Source organism: Cygnus atratus, chromosome Z (genome assembly GCF_013377495.2).
Source record: "Cygnus atratus isolate AKBS03 ecotype Queensland, Australia chromosome Z, CAtr_DNAZoo_HiC_assembly, whole genome shotgun sequence".
Taxonomy (NCBI): Eukaryota; Metazoa; Chordata; class Aves; order Anseriformes; family Anatidae; genus Cygnus; species Cygnus atratus.
The window spans coordinates 83,284,334-83,302,561 of record NC_066396.1 but is presented as its reverse complement, the minus strand read 5'-3'; the positions used below and the strand labels follow the sequence as shown (position 1 = coordinate 83,302,561).

At 39.5% G+C, this 18,228-nt stretch overlaps 2 protein-coding genes across 10 annotated transcripts in view; one reads left to right on the top strand and one right to left on the bottom strand.

Moving 5' to 3' along the window:
• Positions 1-391: 391 nt before the first annotated feature.
• ARSK (arylsulfatase family member K) lies at positions 392-17,331 on the bottom strand. The gene is made up of 8 exons (XM_035567651.1): positions 17,117-17,331; positions 12,195-12,324; positions 10,362-10,521; positions 9,256-9,538; positions 4,900-5,071; positions 3,270-3,494; positions 2,106-2,330; positions 392-2,020 (listed from the first exon to the last, which is right to left on the bottom strand). Exons 1-8 carry the CDS (start codon positions 17,267-17,269, stop codon positions 1,737-1,739), a joined length of 1,632 nt encoding a protein of 543 aa, XP_035423544.1. The 5' UTR covers positions 17,270-17,331; the 3' UTR covers positions 392-1,736.
• SKIC3 (SKI3 subunit of superkiller complex) overlaps positions 16,862-18,228 on the top strand; it is a 50,011-nt gene continuing 48,644 nt past the window's right edge. For 2 of the 9 annotated variants that reach the window (XM_035567644.2, XM_050716523.1), the window contains exons 1-2: positions 17,327-17,440; positions 17,655-17,775. The gene's annotated coding sequence lies outside the window, so the exon portion shown is untranslated. Of the gene's footprint in view, positions 17,065-17,326; positions 17,460-17,654; positions 17,785-18,228 lie in introns of those variants that run through there. The other 7 variants (XM_035567647.2, XM_050716522.1, XM_035567645.2 and 4 more) reach the window with 6 other exon arrangements.

The following is an 18,228-nucleotide window of genomic DNA, read 5'->3' as shown; positions in this document are numbered from 1 at the left end:
TTTTTGTTAGCCTAACAGTTACAAATAAGTGCATCTTTATAGGCTTTCATCTTCAGAGAAATGTAACACTGTGTTCACAGAATTGACAGAACACAATTTTCCCTAGTGATACAGTTAAACATTAAAGAAAGCACTGACAAAAAAAAAAAAAGTTCACTATCATTTTATTTTGCTGTGTTCTGTACAATTTATTTCATTCCGTCCAGAACTCTGGAAAGTGATCAATTTATTTATTATTTTCCTTGTTCAATGAGCCTTCATAGGGACATTTTTACATTTTTTCCCTGTACTTATGCAGCTGGTTTATAATAGAATGCTAAGATGTATTTTTTGTTGAAATGATTTCATCGCTATCTGAATTCATTTTTGCAAGAATTGCAAAGGCACATGCTACAGGGTTTAAAGGTTTATTTGAACTTAATATATACCTAATAATAGTGTAGTAAGCAGTTTACAAAATGCATGTAGAGTACTTAACCATCAGAAAATACTTTTTTTGTCATTTTATTATTAATATTTTCTTTAACAAGCTTACTGTTACTGCTGAATATTGCATTAAAAATTCCAGAGGGCATTTAGGTATGAACTATAGTATCATCCTCAATTGCTACTATAGCTGCAACAACCATGCTTGAAAATAAGCACGTGTAAGTGCTGCTATGAGGGTATTCTTCATTAAGCAAAAGTTAAGACTTACTAGCTAAATCTTATCTCCTTCCAAAACTGCTTTGCTTTTTGTCACATTCCTGGTAAAATGACAAATAGTATTTTTATGTTAATTTTTTCTGCAAGCTTCAACAGCATCTCCTCTGTATACATTTCATATTCCAGTTTTGCACATTAAAACATTTACCTGCAGAATCTAACTCCATAATGGGGAATCTACTCAATCAGTTTTCACTGTATGTTGTGCAAATAGCATTACCCCTTTTCACAGAACAGCTGTAGTAACAAGTTTGGTCTGAGGGTCTTATTATTTTTTTTCCCCCTTTAATTTCCAACAGTGACCAAAGGCCAAATTCCTCTTCATAGGAAACATGTTCAATGCGTAGCCTATGCATATAGTGAAATTATTTTGAACAGTGAAGCATGATAAGTTCAGATCCAAAAGCCAGAGATTAGAAGGCTGATCCTCAAAGGATGGAGATTCAATGATGTACAAATAGCGAATGCTGAAAATATTAAGTACTTGAATAAACTGCATTTATGTCCAGACCAGTACTGGTTGATATCTTTTTGATGAAATTTGAACCTCTATGGCATCTCCAAACTGGATGACTGAGATTTTATTATGAGCTTAAAGTTCACCTTGATGGAAAACCGGCTCTAGCACATTTCTCTGTGACTGGAATCCCACCATACTAGGTACTATAATCTAATCAGTCTGTCCTTAGAAATGCAAATTCCTGTTAAGTTCTGACACTTAATACTTGGCATTTCAGCAACCAGCTAAACATTCCATACACATAATCAATACTTACGTGCTATCCTTCCTATGAATACTTAAGCGATATGGAATTATAACACGTAGAACCTAAATCTGTTGTGCTGGCTAGTTATATAAAATGTTTTTGGTTTTTTAACAAAAACCAGTAATTCTCTGAGCATCTTTGCTTTAAATAGGTTGTATAAGATAGCAGTTCTAACACTTGAAACACAACAGAATATCACAAATGTAGAATGTTTCCACATCATCAGTCATAAGAAATCTGCATTGTTTTTATTTATTTATGTATTTATTTTATTAATTCTCTCTGACTCAGCCACTCGTCAATTGCGTTCTCATATTTTTTTGGTTCCTTTAACCAGTCTTGATGCCATCTAAGGTTGGCAATAACAGCGGAGTAATTCTGGCCCAAACTTTGTTTCCAGCTGATAAACTGTTTTTTGTTATAGTCCTGAACATAAGAAGAAACCTTTGGGTAGTTTACTACAGAGCGAAGTATTTTGTCCAAGGAATTTACAATTACTGGGAATTTTACAGCAACATTTGTCAGCTCATCTGGATCAGCAGAAAGGTCTGGAACAAACAAAAAGGCAGTTAAGAGCCAACGTGCATTTAAGTAAGTTTATCAATCAGTTAGGACACAAGAGTTGTAACATACCGAACAGTTGTGGAAGTACTGAATGGCCATCTGAGTACGCGATATACTTCCATTTATCAGTTCGAAGCATGTATGTGGAAGCATTCACATTGCACCCATGGAACTCACTCAACACCCACGAGGGCCGAGGCCCTCTGGGTGACACTTCATCTTCAGCCTTTCCCTGTAGCAGCGGTATAAGAGAATATCCACTGATGTTCTGTGGGACAGGAATTCCTGCTATATCTAAGCAAAGATACATATAATCAAGACACTACTGCAGTTAAAACAATATAGAAAACAATTCTTCACTAGCTTTTACCGCCAGAAGTACAGTTTTATCTATTGCCCTACATTTTCTCAAGCAATTGTAGCATGCATGTGATGCTTCTTAAATAAAGAGTTTTGCAGACTGCTTTGAAAAGAACAGTTTTCTGATCAGCAGCCTAAAAGATCGTAGATAAAGCCTGGAATGGTGACTTCACCTAATATATAATTCCAAAGAGATCTTGTGTGATTTGTCACACGAAAACTGTTTGAAAATACACTCTTATAAGCACCTTCTATTTATTTGTAAGTAATTTGATGCAAGTCCTTTTCATTTGTTTCTCTGCTCCGTAAAGGATATTTCCATATCCAAGAAGATAAGAATGGATATGGATTATCACATTTTATTACGCTTGCTCAAATCAATTGTACCTTTCCTACACAAACACCTTTATTAAGTTTCTTCCACATGACACTTCATAAAGGAAATTCCTTTGATAAGATAATGAAGCTGCCATCCTTTCAGATAAAATCACATCTCTGGATGCATTTACATTGTAATTTCTATAGTGAATTATTAGATATGCATGCTAGCAAGGATTATTCAGATCTAAACTATGTCTGATTGGTTTGTATCTCATAATACATTTTTAAACAAATAATCCCAAATAAAATCATTCTCTGTAATTGTGAGAATGATGGTAAGAGTAATAAAGAACAACACCAACTCCTTTACTCAGTTTTAATATGCTCTTCTTGCATTTTGTATTAAGTCCGTACCTATGCTTCCCACATAAATTGTTACCTCCTGTTGTGTTTACTACAATGTTTCACAAAGTGGAGACATCATTCTGTCTATAATGCATATATACAATAATAATTAAGTGAAAAAAAATAATTTGAAGTGACTTAACTCACCAAGCATAGTAGGATATATATCCACAAGAGACACCATGTTTGATATTTGCTGCTGTTCTTTGATGCCTGGCCCCATAACTAAAAGAGGAACATGGGAACTTCCTTCATACATGCTCATTTTGTAGAACTGCCGGTGCTCCATAGCAAGTTCTCCATGATCAGAAGTGAATATAACAATTGTTTCTTTAAGAAGCCCAGTATCTCTCAGAGCTGAAATAATCTCACCTGCAACAAGAAAAAGGTATTCAGAAAGATACATTCAAAATATTCCTTTAAACTCCTGTATCGGCAGAGTGGCACACAAACCCTGAGTAATCCTATTCAAAGGCTTGGGAAATCCTCCCTCTGCCACAGAAGGCTGAGCCCAAAGCATGCATCCCAGAACAATATACAGTATTATATTGTAGTAAATTAGTTGCAGCAGTCTGCTTCCCAATGAAGCCTGGAGGGCACTGAACAACAACCATAAAAATTATGAAGGGCAGAGATGCACCACAGGATGAGGTGCATTTTTGCTACTATAACTAATAATAGTTATTGCAACAGAAGCAAAACACAGCACCAGAAGCTCTAACACTATGTCTAGAGCGGACTCCTCACAGTATCCACCTTACACGTAACCATGGGTGTCTTTTCTTCCTGTGCTTATGTCCCACAGGGACCCCTTACACAGACATTTGTTCAAGGAAGACAAGGCCGAGGTCAATGAAATCAGTAACTAAGCAAAGCATCTGCATACCTTTAACATTAAAACACTAACATAATTCTTGACTAAACAGAATAGTTAAAAACTTAAATTACTGCATTAAACCCCAGTGCAGTTACTTAGCAACACCCTTATTTCCTAACGTCCCCACTGATCTCTTTTATTTTATAAAATGTGGAAGAATAATTCTATGCCTTTTAAATTAATCATTCTAAAATTGCAAAAAGATTAGATTATTTATTCATGAATTTCAAATTAGAATGCAAGAAAATTCTTGTTCTTTCACTGCCGCTTTTAAAATTAAGAATTAGAATACCCTAAATGAAGTCCATTTTGCATTATAATTTTTATGCATGTAGACCTTATCACAGATTAGGAAGTATTCTGATTGCTTAATTAATTTTCTTCTTCTTCATTTTCAATAATATGCTGCTAAGGAAGACTTCAAAGGTAGCTTCATTGTTTAAGCCATGGCTAGTTGTTATCATTGTATCTATGCATTTGAAATCAATCTCCAGGGGAACTGCTTCTGCTCCCAAATTTCTGTTCCTTTGCAGCTTTGCTTTGCTGATCTTTCCTCTTTGCACCTATTTCTATTTTTCAGTTATTACCTAATGAAAAAATATTTAATTCCTCTGATGCATGTCAAACAAAGCTTTACTGTACTTACTTAGCTTTTATCTACTCTTTGATAGTTTATCCTAGTATTTTTCAGAGTGAATTCACTTTGCAATTGCCTTAAAAGCTATCCAGTTATTCATCATACAGGTTGATTAAGCAACATCTATGTGACTTACTCCTAGGTCTGAATTGTGTGGCTTTGTTTTGTTTTTCCAAAAGACCAGCCCTAACTGCATTTTCTTTTAAATTTCTTAAGAAAAAATCAGAATAAGAAAACCCACTGTGTTATGAAACTTTACGTACCAAGCATAGCATCTGTCTCTGCACACATAGCATAATAAAATGCTCTAATATTTTTCACTTCTTGCTTTGTAAACTGTCCTGTGCAATTCTTGGTGTAGGACGAATAATAGTCTACTGGATGCATCTCTGAAAGAGAAGACCACTTGGGAATTTTAATAGCTTCATACATTACCTAAAAATAAAGAGGATATTGACATTACTTTAGCAACTGAATTAAACAAATTTAAAAAGAAAAAAAAAAACATTTAAATTAAAACTTCTAGCATAATTTCACAGTTCTCAGTTTGTGGTCCAGGAGACAACAGCTGTCTATCTGTTACGTGGTGCTGCTACTTTCTCCATAGTTCCCCTCTGTTTCCACAGGTATTAAGTCATTTACTTATAAAAGAGAGCTATAAAAATCAGCTAGAAACTAAGGAAAGAAGCCAGAAATATGTGCTTTTCTAGCTGATATCTTTTTAAACAGGAAGTGATAGTGTGGAACAATTTTCTAAATCTGTAATCTAGAGGAATTACGGAAGGATTGGCATAGTGTCTCGTTAAGTGTAAAATACCTCTAAACCATATGTATGTATGGGTGTCATGTGTGTCTATAAAGCAATACAGAAGTACTTAGTCTGGGAAGGTCTACAGAAAACTGGACGACAAGTCCATGTCGATAAAAATATTTCAACGTTAGTCCAATTTTCTAACACATTTCTATTTATTTCTACAAATGTTAAGCCATTTAGTTATAAAGAAGCACAAAATCAGTTTGGAGCTAAAAGTAGGAGCCAATCAATTACTACAATGCTAGATCTGCATATTCAGACTGGCATTCTCACAGATTTTGTATGCTTAAGCATGAGCCTTAGTGCCTGAAAGTTTGACACATACATTTGCCTAGGCAGTCACACTTGTAAGCATGCTCCTAAGCAAGTGCTGCATTTACCAAAGTTAATTACTTCTGTATCACAGATTTAAAACACAAATTACCATAAAGCAGAGAACTATAGTCTCAGTATGGAAAAAATAAGTTTATTAAGCAATAAAAACACATGCTGTTCTCATTTACGTCTGAAAATCTTCTCTAATAATCAGAGCTGAGGCCTAGATTATGATGGTGAAGAAGCAAGTTTCAATAAGCAAGCAGATCAAAGACACTAGGATTTGCACCATAAGGAACTAAGAACCTCAGAAGTTTCAAGACATGTACAAAAGAGTATATTTTACAGTGTGCAGCATAATACAAAAAAAAAGCTCACTACTTTTTCCTGTATTTCAATGACTGTAATTACTGTAGGAAAAGTAGTTATTTCATGAGGTCTAATAATATTAATTGCTAACATGATTTGCACTGCACTGACAGATACACTGATTGAATTTATAAACCTAATACAGATGAAGTGATTTCATGGATCCCCAACTCTATCTGCTTCATGCCAATGAGAAAGCTGTCATTTCACATGTCAGAACTCAGGAGAAAGAGCCGTCGACACTCTGGTCCAGCAGCTATTGACATAGCTCCCCCTTCTGACTTTACTACCTATCTCATGCACCCTGTAAAACAGATTTTCACCCAAATGAGGGAAAGATAGCACCACCTCCTGTTCACAGGGTGATAGCCAATTTCACTATCCCTGAGAAATGAGATGAGAGCATACTTTGTGCAGTAGACAATACAGAATAATCTATTCAGTGCTCAGATGGAGATTCTTGTGTTACGGAGTCATTGTGGTCTGAAATTCTGCAGTCCTCAGGTAACCAAAACGAAGTTGGACCTAGAAGTATTACATCCCTCATTTATTGGTGCAGACTTCAGAATACCGATGCCAGCTGAACACAATTTGATTTTGCCCAAAGGTGTGGTATTGACAACTAGCAAGTGGCTGGACAACCATGTGCATAGCATGCCTCTCCCTGTCATATATCACACCATTGACAGTCAGTGCTATTACAGCTGTATGTTCCAAAACCTACAAAGTTCTGCCTCCCACAACAGCCAATATTCTCTCCTGAGTTATCCAGGAGACATATGAAGTCATCTTAACAGCCAGTAAAACAAGAGTTAAAGTGTTCAAAACGTAGTGATAATACCCAGCTTTGTAACAGTCAAAACAGACATATCAAAACCTAAGCTTCCTTTGGACCTACAGAAAATAGGTGGCAAGAAGAAATCATGGAAGATAAAATAATAACAGACAACTGCTTCAGTCATCTTCCCATCACTGAGGATCCTTGCCTACATAAAGTCACATTTTAGACTCCTCAAATGGTATTTATTAGCTGTATGAGATATAATGGAAGCAAAAACTTTCCATCCCCATGATTCATCAGAAGACTGAATCCTTTTGTACAAGATTAGAACCTACTTTAAGAATTCATAGTCATAATCTCTATGTCTGCCCGTCATAACTTGTAACTAGAAAAGATGCCACATGCCCCGAAAAAGAGCCAGCTAGTGCAAATTACAGTGGACCATCTGCTCAGCAGCACAGGGTTTCATAAACATACCATGCTGATACTCCATTCTGTACTAGCTCCGCAGTACGCATGTAATTTAATTCACATTCTTCATCTACACACTCAAATTTCCTCACAAGATTGATCTTTTGTCATTTTCACAGTCTGCTTTTGCCATGGCCAAAACAAATACATTCCAGAAGAATCAGGAAATAGTCAGTAGGTGGTAGCATGTGGTTCACATAACCGAACACAAATACACAGTCGGTGAAAGGACCTCAACAAACTATGGAGTTTAAATAGTCTAACTGGATTAAGTTTGCAAAAATGTGTTTGAGATGTTATAAATTTGAGATGTTATGCTGTGACATGAAAGAAGATACATACCACCACTTGATGTGATACAAGGTATATAACACCACTTTCCAAGAAATGTCTGTTGTAGCAATTAGCACCTAGGAAGTTTCCCTAATATCTAAACTGGATCTTGCTTTTTCACAGGAAGGATTGTGTTTTTTTTTTTCCCCTGCTCTTCCTTTCCCCATAAACTTCTCAGCATTCTTAATAAAGAATATCTATTATAGATATTAGACCGATATCTACCAATGTCACTCAACCTTAATTTGTATATCTCTTTTTCTAAGTCTTTGTATTTTTGTTGCACCTAAACAAATTTTGCATCTCCCCAGTAGAAAAGGCAAAATTCAGTTATATGAACTGCATCTGTTTTTTTCTGAAGCAAGAATAAAGTCCTTTAAAACGTGACTCTCACTTCTTCAGCTGAAGGAACTCCTAATGCCTTTAAGCAGTGGAAGCTGTTGTAACCCATTTATAGATTTATGATAGGTAAGGGCACCTGGGGACTACATGAGAGAGAAAAAAATATTTACTCTGTCTTTATGATGGAGTGCTATCTGCTCACTCTGCACATACAGACATAGCAGGACATTTTGGGACACTAAAAACAAATGATGCTACAGTATGTTGTGGTTTAGCCCGGCTGGCAGCCAAACACCACACAGCCGTTCGCTCACCCTCCCACTCCCTCTCCGGGATGGGGGAGAGAAACGGGAAAGTGAAGCCTGTGAGTTGAGATAAAGACAGTTTATTAAGACAGGGAAAAGAATAACAATAACAACAACAATAATAATAATAATAATAATAGTATTAATAGTAATAATGTGTACGAAATAAGTGATGCACAATGCAATTGCTCACCACCCGTTGACCGATGCCCAGCCTATCCCCGAGCAGCCGCCCCCCCACCCCGGCTAGCCACCCCTATATATTGTTCAGCATGACGTCAGATGGTATGGAATACCCCTTTGGCCAGTTTGGGTCAGCTGTCCTGGGTCTGTCCCCTCCCAGCTCCTGCTGCGCCCCCAGCCTGCTCGCTAGCAGGACAGAGCGAGAAGCTGAAAAGTCCTTGGCTTGGTGTAAGCACTGCTCTACAACAATTAAAACATCAGCATGTTATCAGCGCTCTTCTCATCCTAATCCAAAACATAGCACCCTGCCAGCTACTAGGAGGAAAATTAACTCTGTCCTACCTGAAACCAGGACACAGTAGCATTGAAAGCAGCTAAGAGAAAAGAGACTTCTGCTCAGAAAATCTCTCACTAAAACTTAGGTCTCATTATATCAATTTAATGTGTTTCTAGCCATTGAACTCCAAATTTCTAACAGTTAGCAGTTTATAACAGTTAGCAATTTAAAACAGGTAGTGGTGATAACTGCTAACAAACCTTTTCCTTTCCTACAACAGAACAAAATTCTTTTCTTCTATTTGCTTAATCTTAAATCATAAGGCTAACATCTCATCCAAGTACTATTTACTGTGTACTGAACTATCAAAACTGTGTCTGATCTGAAAACTTACAAGTAATAAAATACTTAAATTCCATCTTCACATACCTTTTCAAGCCAATAGGGAGATGTTAAAAATGTAGAGGAACCAAAATTTTCTCCTGCATAAGGTGATGGATAGGGATGTGGTAAATTTAGTCCCAAATAAAGAGCAAATGGCTGAGTAAGGTTAACGGCCTCTTCCCGTATCCAAGCCACTGCTTTGTCAGTATTCCGCCAATCTGCTTCCATCACTCTCACGTGCCTCCTATCGCCAGTAAGATTTACCACAGGTCTCCCTTCTTGCCGTAGCAGGAAGTCAACATCCCTAGTCCAGGCCTCCACACGGTTACTGAAAATACATACACAAGACACATACTCGGTGGTAACTGCTTTCTTCATTTTTCTTCCAAGTCAAAAGAATTTAGAACTCCCGATGAACTTCTCCTACATTTGTAGCTGTAATCTACCTGTAATTTCTACATAAAGGAGAATTGTTATAAACTTAATCTACAGCTATCGCATATCTATTTTATGCTCATAGCTTTACTCATTCTTTGCTGCTTCCGAAACTTTTTTCTGTTTTATTATAACTTCATGTCAGAATGGTTCTTCTTACCACATCTACACAATAACGTTTAGAAATAGCATCTCTACCTTGTTGACCCTGTTCCATATTCTACTATGGATTCATATTTATCTATCTGTCTTATATTCACATTTATCTATCTATTTATCTAACTATTTATCTGGTAAACAGGGCCTTGGAATTTTGTTATTTAAAAAAACTTAAGACACAGCCTTCAAAAAAAAACATCTCCAGTGTTTGTGATGGTAGCTTTAGTATACAAGTATTATCAAATATGTTTCTCTGTTTTGGTTTTCCTATGCTGATACTATATATACAATCAACACAAGAAGTCTTAAAGCAATAAAATATGAAATAACCATTCACTTTTAGCAAAGCCACAATCTTGACATTCACCTTCCAGCTAAAAGAAACAGACAAAATGAGATATGCTTATGGCTGCATAAAATTACAGGACAGACCTCTACTAGGTTCCTAACACAATTTCTTTCAAATAAAAGCTCCTACCATTTCAGTCAGAGACAGAAACCACTTGCCAGGCTATTCATTCCTGTCTATGTCATACCGGGAGCATCTCTCTGATTACCTCACTGAATGATGTCCAGAAGTGTAATCCAGTTTCCCATACTTCTGTGTCTGGTAGCCATGCTTCTGCATGAGATCCATCCATGTTACATAATCTGGATCTAGACCTTTGAAGTTATTCCAAGACTCTGTTAAATGAGTGAAAAGACCGCTCCACATAGCTGGGGAACAAATGAGATACGGTTTGTGAAGAGTAAGTAGTACTTCCTGTCTAAAACTAAGTTGAATATACTTCAGAATGGATCCATCTTTTCATTATTTTAAAGGCAAAAAGTTCACATTAAGAATCAGAAAAATGGCATTTTATATTCCCCACTCAAGTGGATCACATTTTTGTCATCATTATGAGCAACAATTATTAAAATAATCCCTAGAATCACAGATAAAGGTCCCACCTTTCCATGCACTATAAAGTCAGTAAGTCAAGCTTTTCTGTAAATCAGGAAAAAATCCACAGCATTGCAGATCCTGATGAAACATGCACACGTGCTCCAAAGCATTACCTCCCCTCACTTCAATTAGATTTTAGTGTTAAAGTATGTTTGTGAAGAGAATTAGAGTCTTTTACTTTTTTAAAAACTAAATGCCTCAGTTTTATCCTTTCCATATATTCTACTTCACTACCAGCTGTAGAAACAAAGCAAGATTATTAATGAAGTGGTCAAAAACAAACGAAACCAAGGAAAGGTTGAGAAGGAATTACAATAAACATTTTTATTATCCAGTCCCTGTTTCTTTGCAGCCTGTCATCTTCCCAATGGTACTTTAAAGTCAAAGGTGAATCCAAAAGCAGAACTAAACTCTTCTGTACACAGTGGAAAAGCCAGTAACACTAGAAAATGCTAACACCATACCATGGTGGTACCCCTACTCTCCCCACCGACAGCGATGCCTCAGATCACCCCCAGCTCCTCCCTTCCCTTCTAGTATTGTCTCTGACTCCTCCACGATGGATGCACCCTCAGTTCCTACTGGTTAAACAAGAGATGCCTTGCTGGTTCACAGCTACACCTGTCTGCTGCACTTAGGATAGGCTGCTTCCTCCAATTCATGTATGACAGAAAGGGGGATCTCACCTTCAGCTATAGATGAAATTTCATTTACATCACCACCGGAGGATCTTTGCAACAACTGAGAAGGCTAGGAACACTTTAAGATGTAACCTTTTATTCAAGAATACAGCTTCCTTCTAACTTTCCAAGTTCTAAACTCTGCAAATGTGAAGATGCACATGGGACACTCATAACCGTGAGTAAAGATGAATACTTAAGTATATAAAGACACTGAAGGATGCACTATGTATTTAACACAGTGTTTAGAATAAGTGTAATCTGGAGGCAAGGCTAGCAGCAACCAATGTATTCAACTGGTTTTATTTAGTATTTTTTCCTGAAGTAGGCAAGAGATTTATTGCATTTGTACAGGAAGGGACAAGAGTAGCTCTGAATGCAGTTTCAACACTGCAGCACACAAACTGACAATTTATTTACAAATCCTCAAGATTTTTAAAAGTTACTGATGCTTCAGTGAAATTTGGAAAAAGACCTGGAACCTTGGACGTAATTTCACAAAAAATAAAAAAAAGAAAAGAAAAAAAGAGAGAGAACAAAAACCTGAAAGGAAGAAGCGTGAGCCACGGAAAAGAGAAATGGATGGAACATCAGAATACTGTAGGAACTTCAGACACAAATCAAAAATAGATTGGTTTTACTGAAAAAAAAAGCGAAAGCCCACAAATTTAAGCCTTTGAAGTTTCTAATAATTACTGTATGTTTAAATTGACGTGTGCAAGTATTTATCATTTTCTTTAATCTGATGTTTTGCTTGGTCTTACCTGCACGGGATGGACAACAAATTGGAGAATTGGTATAAGCATTGAGAAAGACAGTGCCATGTCTTTTCATAAAGTTTATGAAAGGCAATTCCACAGTCTGATTTCCTGGATAAAATGTCAAACGTCCATCCTGCAATGAAACAGACAAAAACATTACGTAAACACCGTTATCCCAAATTATTGTCAGCAACTGTTCTTAACTTGTGATCTTGAAATCGAAATCTTGAAACACTGCTGATTCTACTCAGGTATGGAAAATAAGGAATTGAGAAGCTCTTGTTAGATCAATATAAAATGGATTACTCAAAAAAAAAAAAAAAAAGCCATGCATAAGACAACTGCAATTCTTCATAAAACTACCTCCTTTCTATTGCTCAACACATTCTAAGCTCCAATTCTTCCAGAGTTATTTCTCCCTCAGGGTCCTAACATGAAGCACTCTACAGGATAAGGTAAAAGATGAAAAGGAGTTGGTCAGAATACTGATGCAGACTTGTGCAATGACTGGTTTTGAACCAGCCGTATTTTGAACTAGCCTCCTTTGGCAGAATGGGGTCTTGGTAGCTGCTGGAGTCAGCAGGCATCATTGTATGACATTAAGTATGGAATTGCACTGTGAGTTTTACTGTAATTCTTCTGTTTCAGATGAGAAAAGGATTGTTTAGTGAGATACTACGTCTTCAACAGAAAACATTTAACTGAACAACCATTTTGTTCCTGCTGACTCATAATCAAAAATCACCAGATATGGCCAACAAGGGAGATATGGCCATCAAAGGAGTTGCTGTCTTTTATTACTGAATGGGTACTTTTATTCAAGTAAGCAAACTGCCGTGATTGCTTCACTGGAGCTGCTGCACAAAAACAGATGGAGACCTCTGACCACCTACTTCAAAACACAAAGAACGCGTACAGTCTCCAGGAATGCAAGATCAATGCCTTACTTCATATGAAATCTCACCTTTCAAACAGTTTTAAGTTTAAAATGGGTATAAACACTCTTCCGGCATCTGTGTCACAGTGAAAACTCGAAAGGATAAGAGAAAATGCTTTAACTTAGAACAAAACAGGTAGATGGATGTAAGAGTTCCAAGAAAAACCGTTGTTTTCTATTTTTGAAGATGGCGTTTGTTTTGAAAATAACTACTGGAAACAAACGTATATATTTTCCTATATGAAGCATTAAGCAAACTTACATAGAAACAATACTTTCTTTCTGTCTTCAGATTTTCATTAGAGTTCAAAGAACAGAGATCAGACAATGTAAGACTTATTATTATCTATTTCAAACTGTGCTGTTTCTGCATGTTAGCAGATATATTTTTTAATTTTTGACTACAGTTTCACTAACGTCATTGTTTTGAATAGTATGTGGGAGAAAAAAAAATCAGCAAAAAAAGTGAGAACAAGCCTCAAGAATTTAGTCTGTGTTCTACTGCTTCCAGGATTCCCCAGGGTAAGCACTGATCATCCATGTGAAAATTTACAAAGAATTAAGACAAAGAAATAAGACAAATGGTAAGGCTGCAATCTGCAATATCACAGAACTCTGGGCGGAGAGCAGTCTTCAGAGAGTACGTGATTGATCTCTCACCCATCAGCAAGATATTCATAAGGCCCTCCAGTGAAGATGTTTGAACAGCTGGAGCTAACAGTCTTTTCTTTGATAGTGGACAGGAAGGTGACATGTCTATTCTATGAAAGAAATACATTTCTTCAGCAGGCTGAGAAGATGAAAGCTCTACAGCTCTTTTCTGGAAAACCATTCTCTAATGTTTCTGTAGCACTTGTGGATTTTGAAGTACCTGAAGTAGTACAATCATTCTGAGTTACACAGGGAAGCACATTTCATCCAGGAACTCGAGCTGCACCGCATGAAGAGTGAGGAGATGGCTGCCGGTCATCACTCTGTTCATCTCAAGTAGCAATTCAGGAGCTGAATTACCTACAGCTGCTATGTTCCACCAGCAAGCCTCATAAGCACAGTGCTTGATGTGACACCTAACAGCAAAAAGCTGGCTGCTCAAGCGACTGGTCACTCCCTTGGAGGCCAAACATGGTCCTGAACTACCAAGACGAGAATTTTTGTCATGCTTGGCAAAACAAGCGTGGATTTCGTAGACAGCAGTATCCATCACAAAGGTAGGCATAATTTAAAATTAAATCCTGTACTTTTTCACAGCTTGCAGGACACACGCTTTTCTTTCAGAAAAAAAATGTTGGTTTCAAATTCATCCAACTCTGCCTTGTGCTGCACTAGAAATGTGATCAAAAAGGTTAACGTATTTCTGCTTTCAGACCTATCTCATAAAGACTTACACAAAACAATGACTATTTAACATTTTCGTCTTTGTACACACTAAGCGGGTACATATTGTGAAACAGATACCTTTCACAAACAGCACCTTCTTAACTGTTTTTGTAGGAAATATCACAGAAAAACGTCTGTCTTTTTGCTTTTCCTTCTTCCAGGGGTACCTCACTAATTCCTCAAAGTCAGTTACGAGAATCTTCCCCTTGACAGGACGATATACTTAGATTTGTCTATAGCTTCAGCATCTGAAGAGAAAAAGGCCACTGACAAACTCCCTAAATGTTAAATTTGACATTTTCTTGGTAAATAATAGGTTCAGTAAAAGCTGAAAACTTGGAGAAAAAATTTCATCTACAAAAAACACATTATTTTTGAATATTAAGAGAGCTGATGTTCTCACAATAATAACAAGAAGCAAAATATAATCAGGGGAACTAAACTGAATATGGAGCTATTGCATTATCTTTGAAATCACAACAAACAAGTGTTTTAACAAGGGTTTTAAGGACAGATAACACGTTTTATAAATACTTAGGAAGAATTTGTCCCACAAATGACAGACAACATGTAAAACGTCAAGAACTCTGAACTATGCAATCAAGTGGTGTATTTTGAGATGACTGGGAGTCAAATGTTGGTTTCTCAACAGGGAATGATAAGGGATCAGATATTAAAAGTCCTTGAAAGTAAAGCCATGGAGCTTATATTTGATTTACAAGAAAGCATAGATCAGATGAGACACAGAAACCAAGGTTTTCCTCAAAGTAAAACTGTGATAAAAACTTTCCCAGTATTCTGGACAGACAGATAGAAGCATTGTGAGAAAAGGCAAAAAAAAAAAAAAAAGTGCTGTCTTTAGCTAGGAACATATTCTGTACAAGGAAATATATTCTGTGTTTGTAAATGAAATAAAATAAAAAAAAAAATCTTCTACCCCTCCGGGAGTTAAAACAAATGTATCGGTAACTCGGTGTAATAAAGCCTTCAGAAAGTTATAAGAACATACCTAACGGTTCCTTTGTCCTTTTAACTGTAGAAACTCACTTGACAAGTTTATATTATTTGTTATGCCTAATAAAAGTCTGCGTAAGTCAATATATGACGCCCAACACTTTATCTCAGTCATTTCATGTATGTCTACAAATTCTCCATCCCATCTGTTGTGAGACCTAAAGTCCTTCAGATTTCCAATGGTACAGGGTCCAGTGACCTTCATCTCCTTTCTGCTTTTCAAGTCAGAGGGAAAGCATTTATTTAACTTATCAGGCCTACTCTGCTATTGAGAAATATCAACTCTGACAAGAAGAACACGTATGAAAATAATGAAAAACAAATAATCAGCCTGAAAATAAAAGAAAGTACATCCTGATGATAGAAGGCCAAGTGACCACATCTGCTGACCAACTGGTTTGTCCTGGACAAACGAGGAAAGACAGTAACATGCCATAGGGTTAGTACTACGCAGAGATGTCATGACATGTATAACTTAAGCAAAAGTTAGTTGTTAAATGTGACCGGCAATTAAATGTATCATGAATATGTGCATGAATACATTACTATGTCTGACTGCATAAGTTTGTGCAAAAATAGCTCTACAAAGTGCTTACATAGTTGTGAGTGATTGGTGAATAAAAAGCTATAAAACATCTATATAACAATGTTTTTGGGGGGTGCTTTCTTTTCTGGGAGAGTTGCCAGTAAAATTCTGACTCAGCTGATGACTCTGTTGCCACCTTAAATGAATATGAACAAGATGAACATGAGCTGGCAGTGCGCCCTGGTGGCCAAGAAGACCCATGGCATCCTGGCTTGTATCAGGAATACTGAAGCCAGCAGGAGCAGGGAGGTGACTGTCCCCCAGCACTCAGCTTTGGTGAGGCCGCACCTCGAGTGCTGTGTTCGGCCCCTCACTACAAGAAGGGCATCGAGGCCCTGGAGCGTGTCCAGGGAACGGCTACGAAGCTGGTGAAGGGCCTGGAACACAAGTCCTGTGAGGAGCGGCTGAGGGCACTGGGGGTGTTTGGTCTGGAGAAGAGGAGGCTCAGGGGAGACCTCATTGCTCTCCACAGCTACCTGAAAGGAAGGTGTGGGGAGCTGGGGGTCGGCCTCTCCTCACAGATGACTGGTGATAGGACTAGAGGGAATGGCCTCAAGTTGTGCCAGGGGAGGCTGAGGCTGGAAATTAGGAGACATTTCTTCACTGAGAGGGCTGTGGGGCATTGGGACGGGCTGCTCAGGGAGCTGGCTGGGCCGCCACCCCGGAGGCATTCAGATGCGGTGCATGGGGACGTGGCTTAGCACGAGTCCAAGCGGGAGCCTGAGGCTGGACGTGACGGTGCCGGAGGCCTTCTCCAACCAGCACGGCTGCGTGACCCCACTGTGTGACCCCTATTTCTGCAGCGCCGCCCCCGAGAACCGAGGCAACCATTCCCACCGCCCCACCTCGCAGCCCTGCCTGTACCGCCGGGGGGCTCGGCAGCGACCTCTCCTCCCGCTCACGGCCGCCCAGCCCTCACCTCAGCACCCCCCGCACCCTGAGCGCGCTACCGGGACACGGTACTACAGCGGCCCCGCAGCGGTACCGCAGCGGCCCCGGGCACGCACTCACCAGCGAGTCGCAGGCCACCAGCACCACGCTGTGCCGCGGCCGGCGCCCCGAGGCGGCGGGCCGCGGCCTGGCAGCCGCCCAAGGCACGGCGGCTGCGAGCAGCAGCGTCAGCCCGGCCCAGAGCAGGGCCCCCCCGGCCCCGCCGCCCCGCATGGCCGCGGAACGGGCCGGCGACGCCCAGCTGGGCCCGGCTGGGCGGACTACATCTCCCAGCGTGCCCCGGGCTCGCCGCCGGAGGCGGGCGCAATGGCGGCCGAGCGGAACGCGTCCCCGCGGTGGCGTCACGGGGGGAGTGCGCCTGCGCGGTTGCGGCTCTGAGGGGAGGTGAGGGGGCTGAGGGGTGGTAAGATGGCGGCCGAGGGGACGCGGGGGGGTTGGGGGCGACACGCGAACCGCCCGTGGGAGGTCTGGGCTCGGCGGGCCGGGCGGGTGCAGAGCCAGGCCTCGCCGGGCCGGACCGGACCGGGCCGAGCCGAGCCGAGCCGAGCCGAGCCGCGCCGCGCCGGCGCTTCGGGCTGAGTTTGTCTTCTCTCCGCAGGCGGAGATGGAGCCCGGGCTCGGGAGGTGCGCGGGGCGCTGGGTCTGCGGTGACTGAGAAGCCTGAGGAGCCTGAGGAGCCTGTGCCCGCTCGGAAGGACAGCGTTTGTCTTCGGCAGCTGGTAAAACGCGTGCGTTTGGGGGTTTTAAAAATCATATATATATATATATATATATATTTAGATTCTGAGGGAATCTTAGACATCAGCCATCTTCCTTCACTCCTTCGCTATTAGTTTCTCCCTAAGCCCTTATTCCCTTCTTCAACTTTAGCTCTTCAGCTTCTAAAAGCTGCTCTGTCATGTTTCCAGCGTACTTCTTTGGCCGCACCATCAGAGTCATTCCTCAGCCACGTCCCATTTTGCCAGTTTTGATTATGATGTTTTAAAGTTTTGTTTTAGGCAAAATATTTAACGTGAAACAACAGTGTATGATTATCGCAGACATCACAAACGTGAACATCTCTTATGCTTGTACTTTAATGCTTCCATGCAGCTGTAGTTATTGGCGGATCAGTCATTTATGTCAGAAGGCAGACCACACCTGAGTGTTGGTGTCCTGCTGAGCATCGTCCC

Excerpts from the sequence above, each read along its gene's own strand:
- ARSK (XM_035567651.1), bottom strand. The coding sequence starts at position 17,269 with ATGCGGGGCGGCGGGGCCGGGGGGGCCCTGCTCTGGGCCGGGCTGACG. Across the intron at positions 12,325-17,116 it reads TGGTGGCCTGCGACTCGCTG|GATGGACGTTTGACATTTTA; the intron begins GTGAGTGCGTGC and ends GTTTCATTGCAG. Across the intron at positions 3,495-4,899 it reads AGAGACAGATGCTATGCTTG|GTGAGATTATTTCAGCTCTG; the intron begins GTACGTAAAGTT and ends TTCTTGTTGCAG.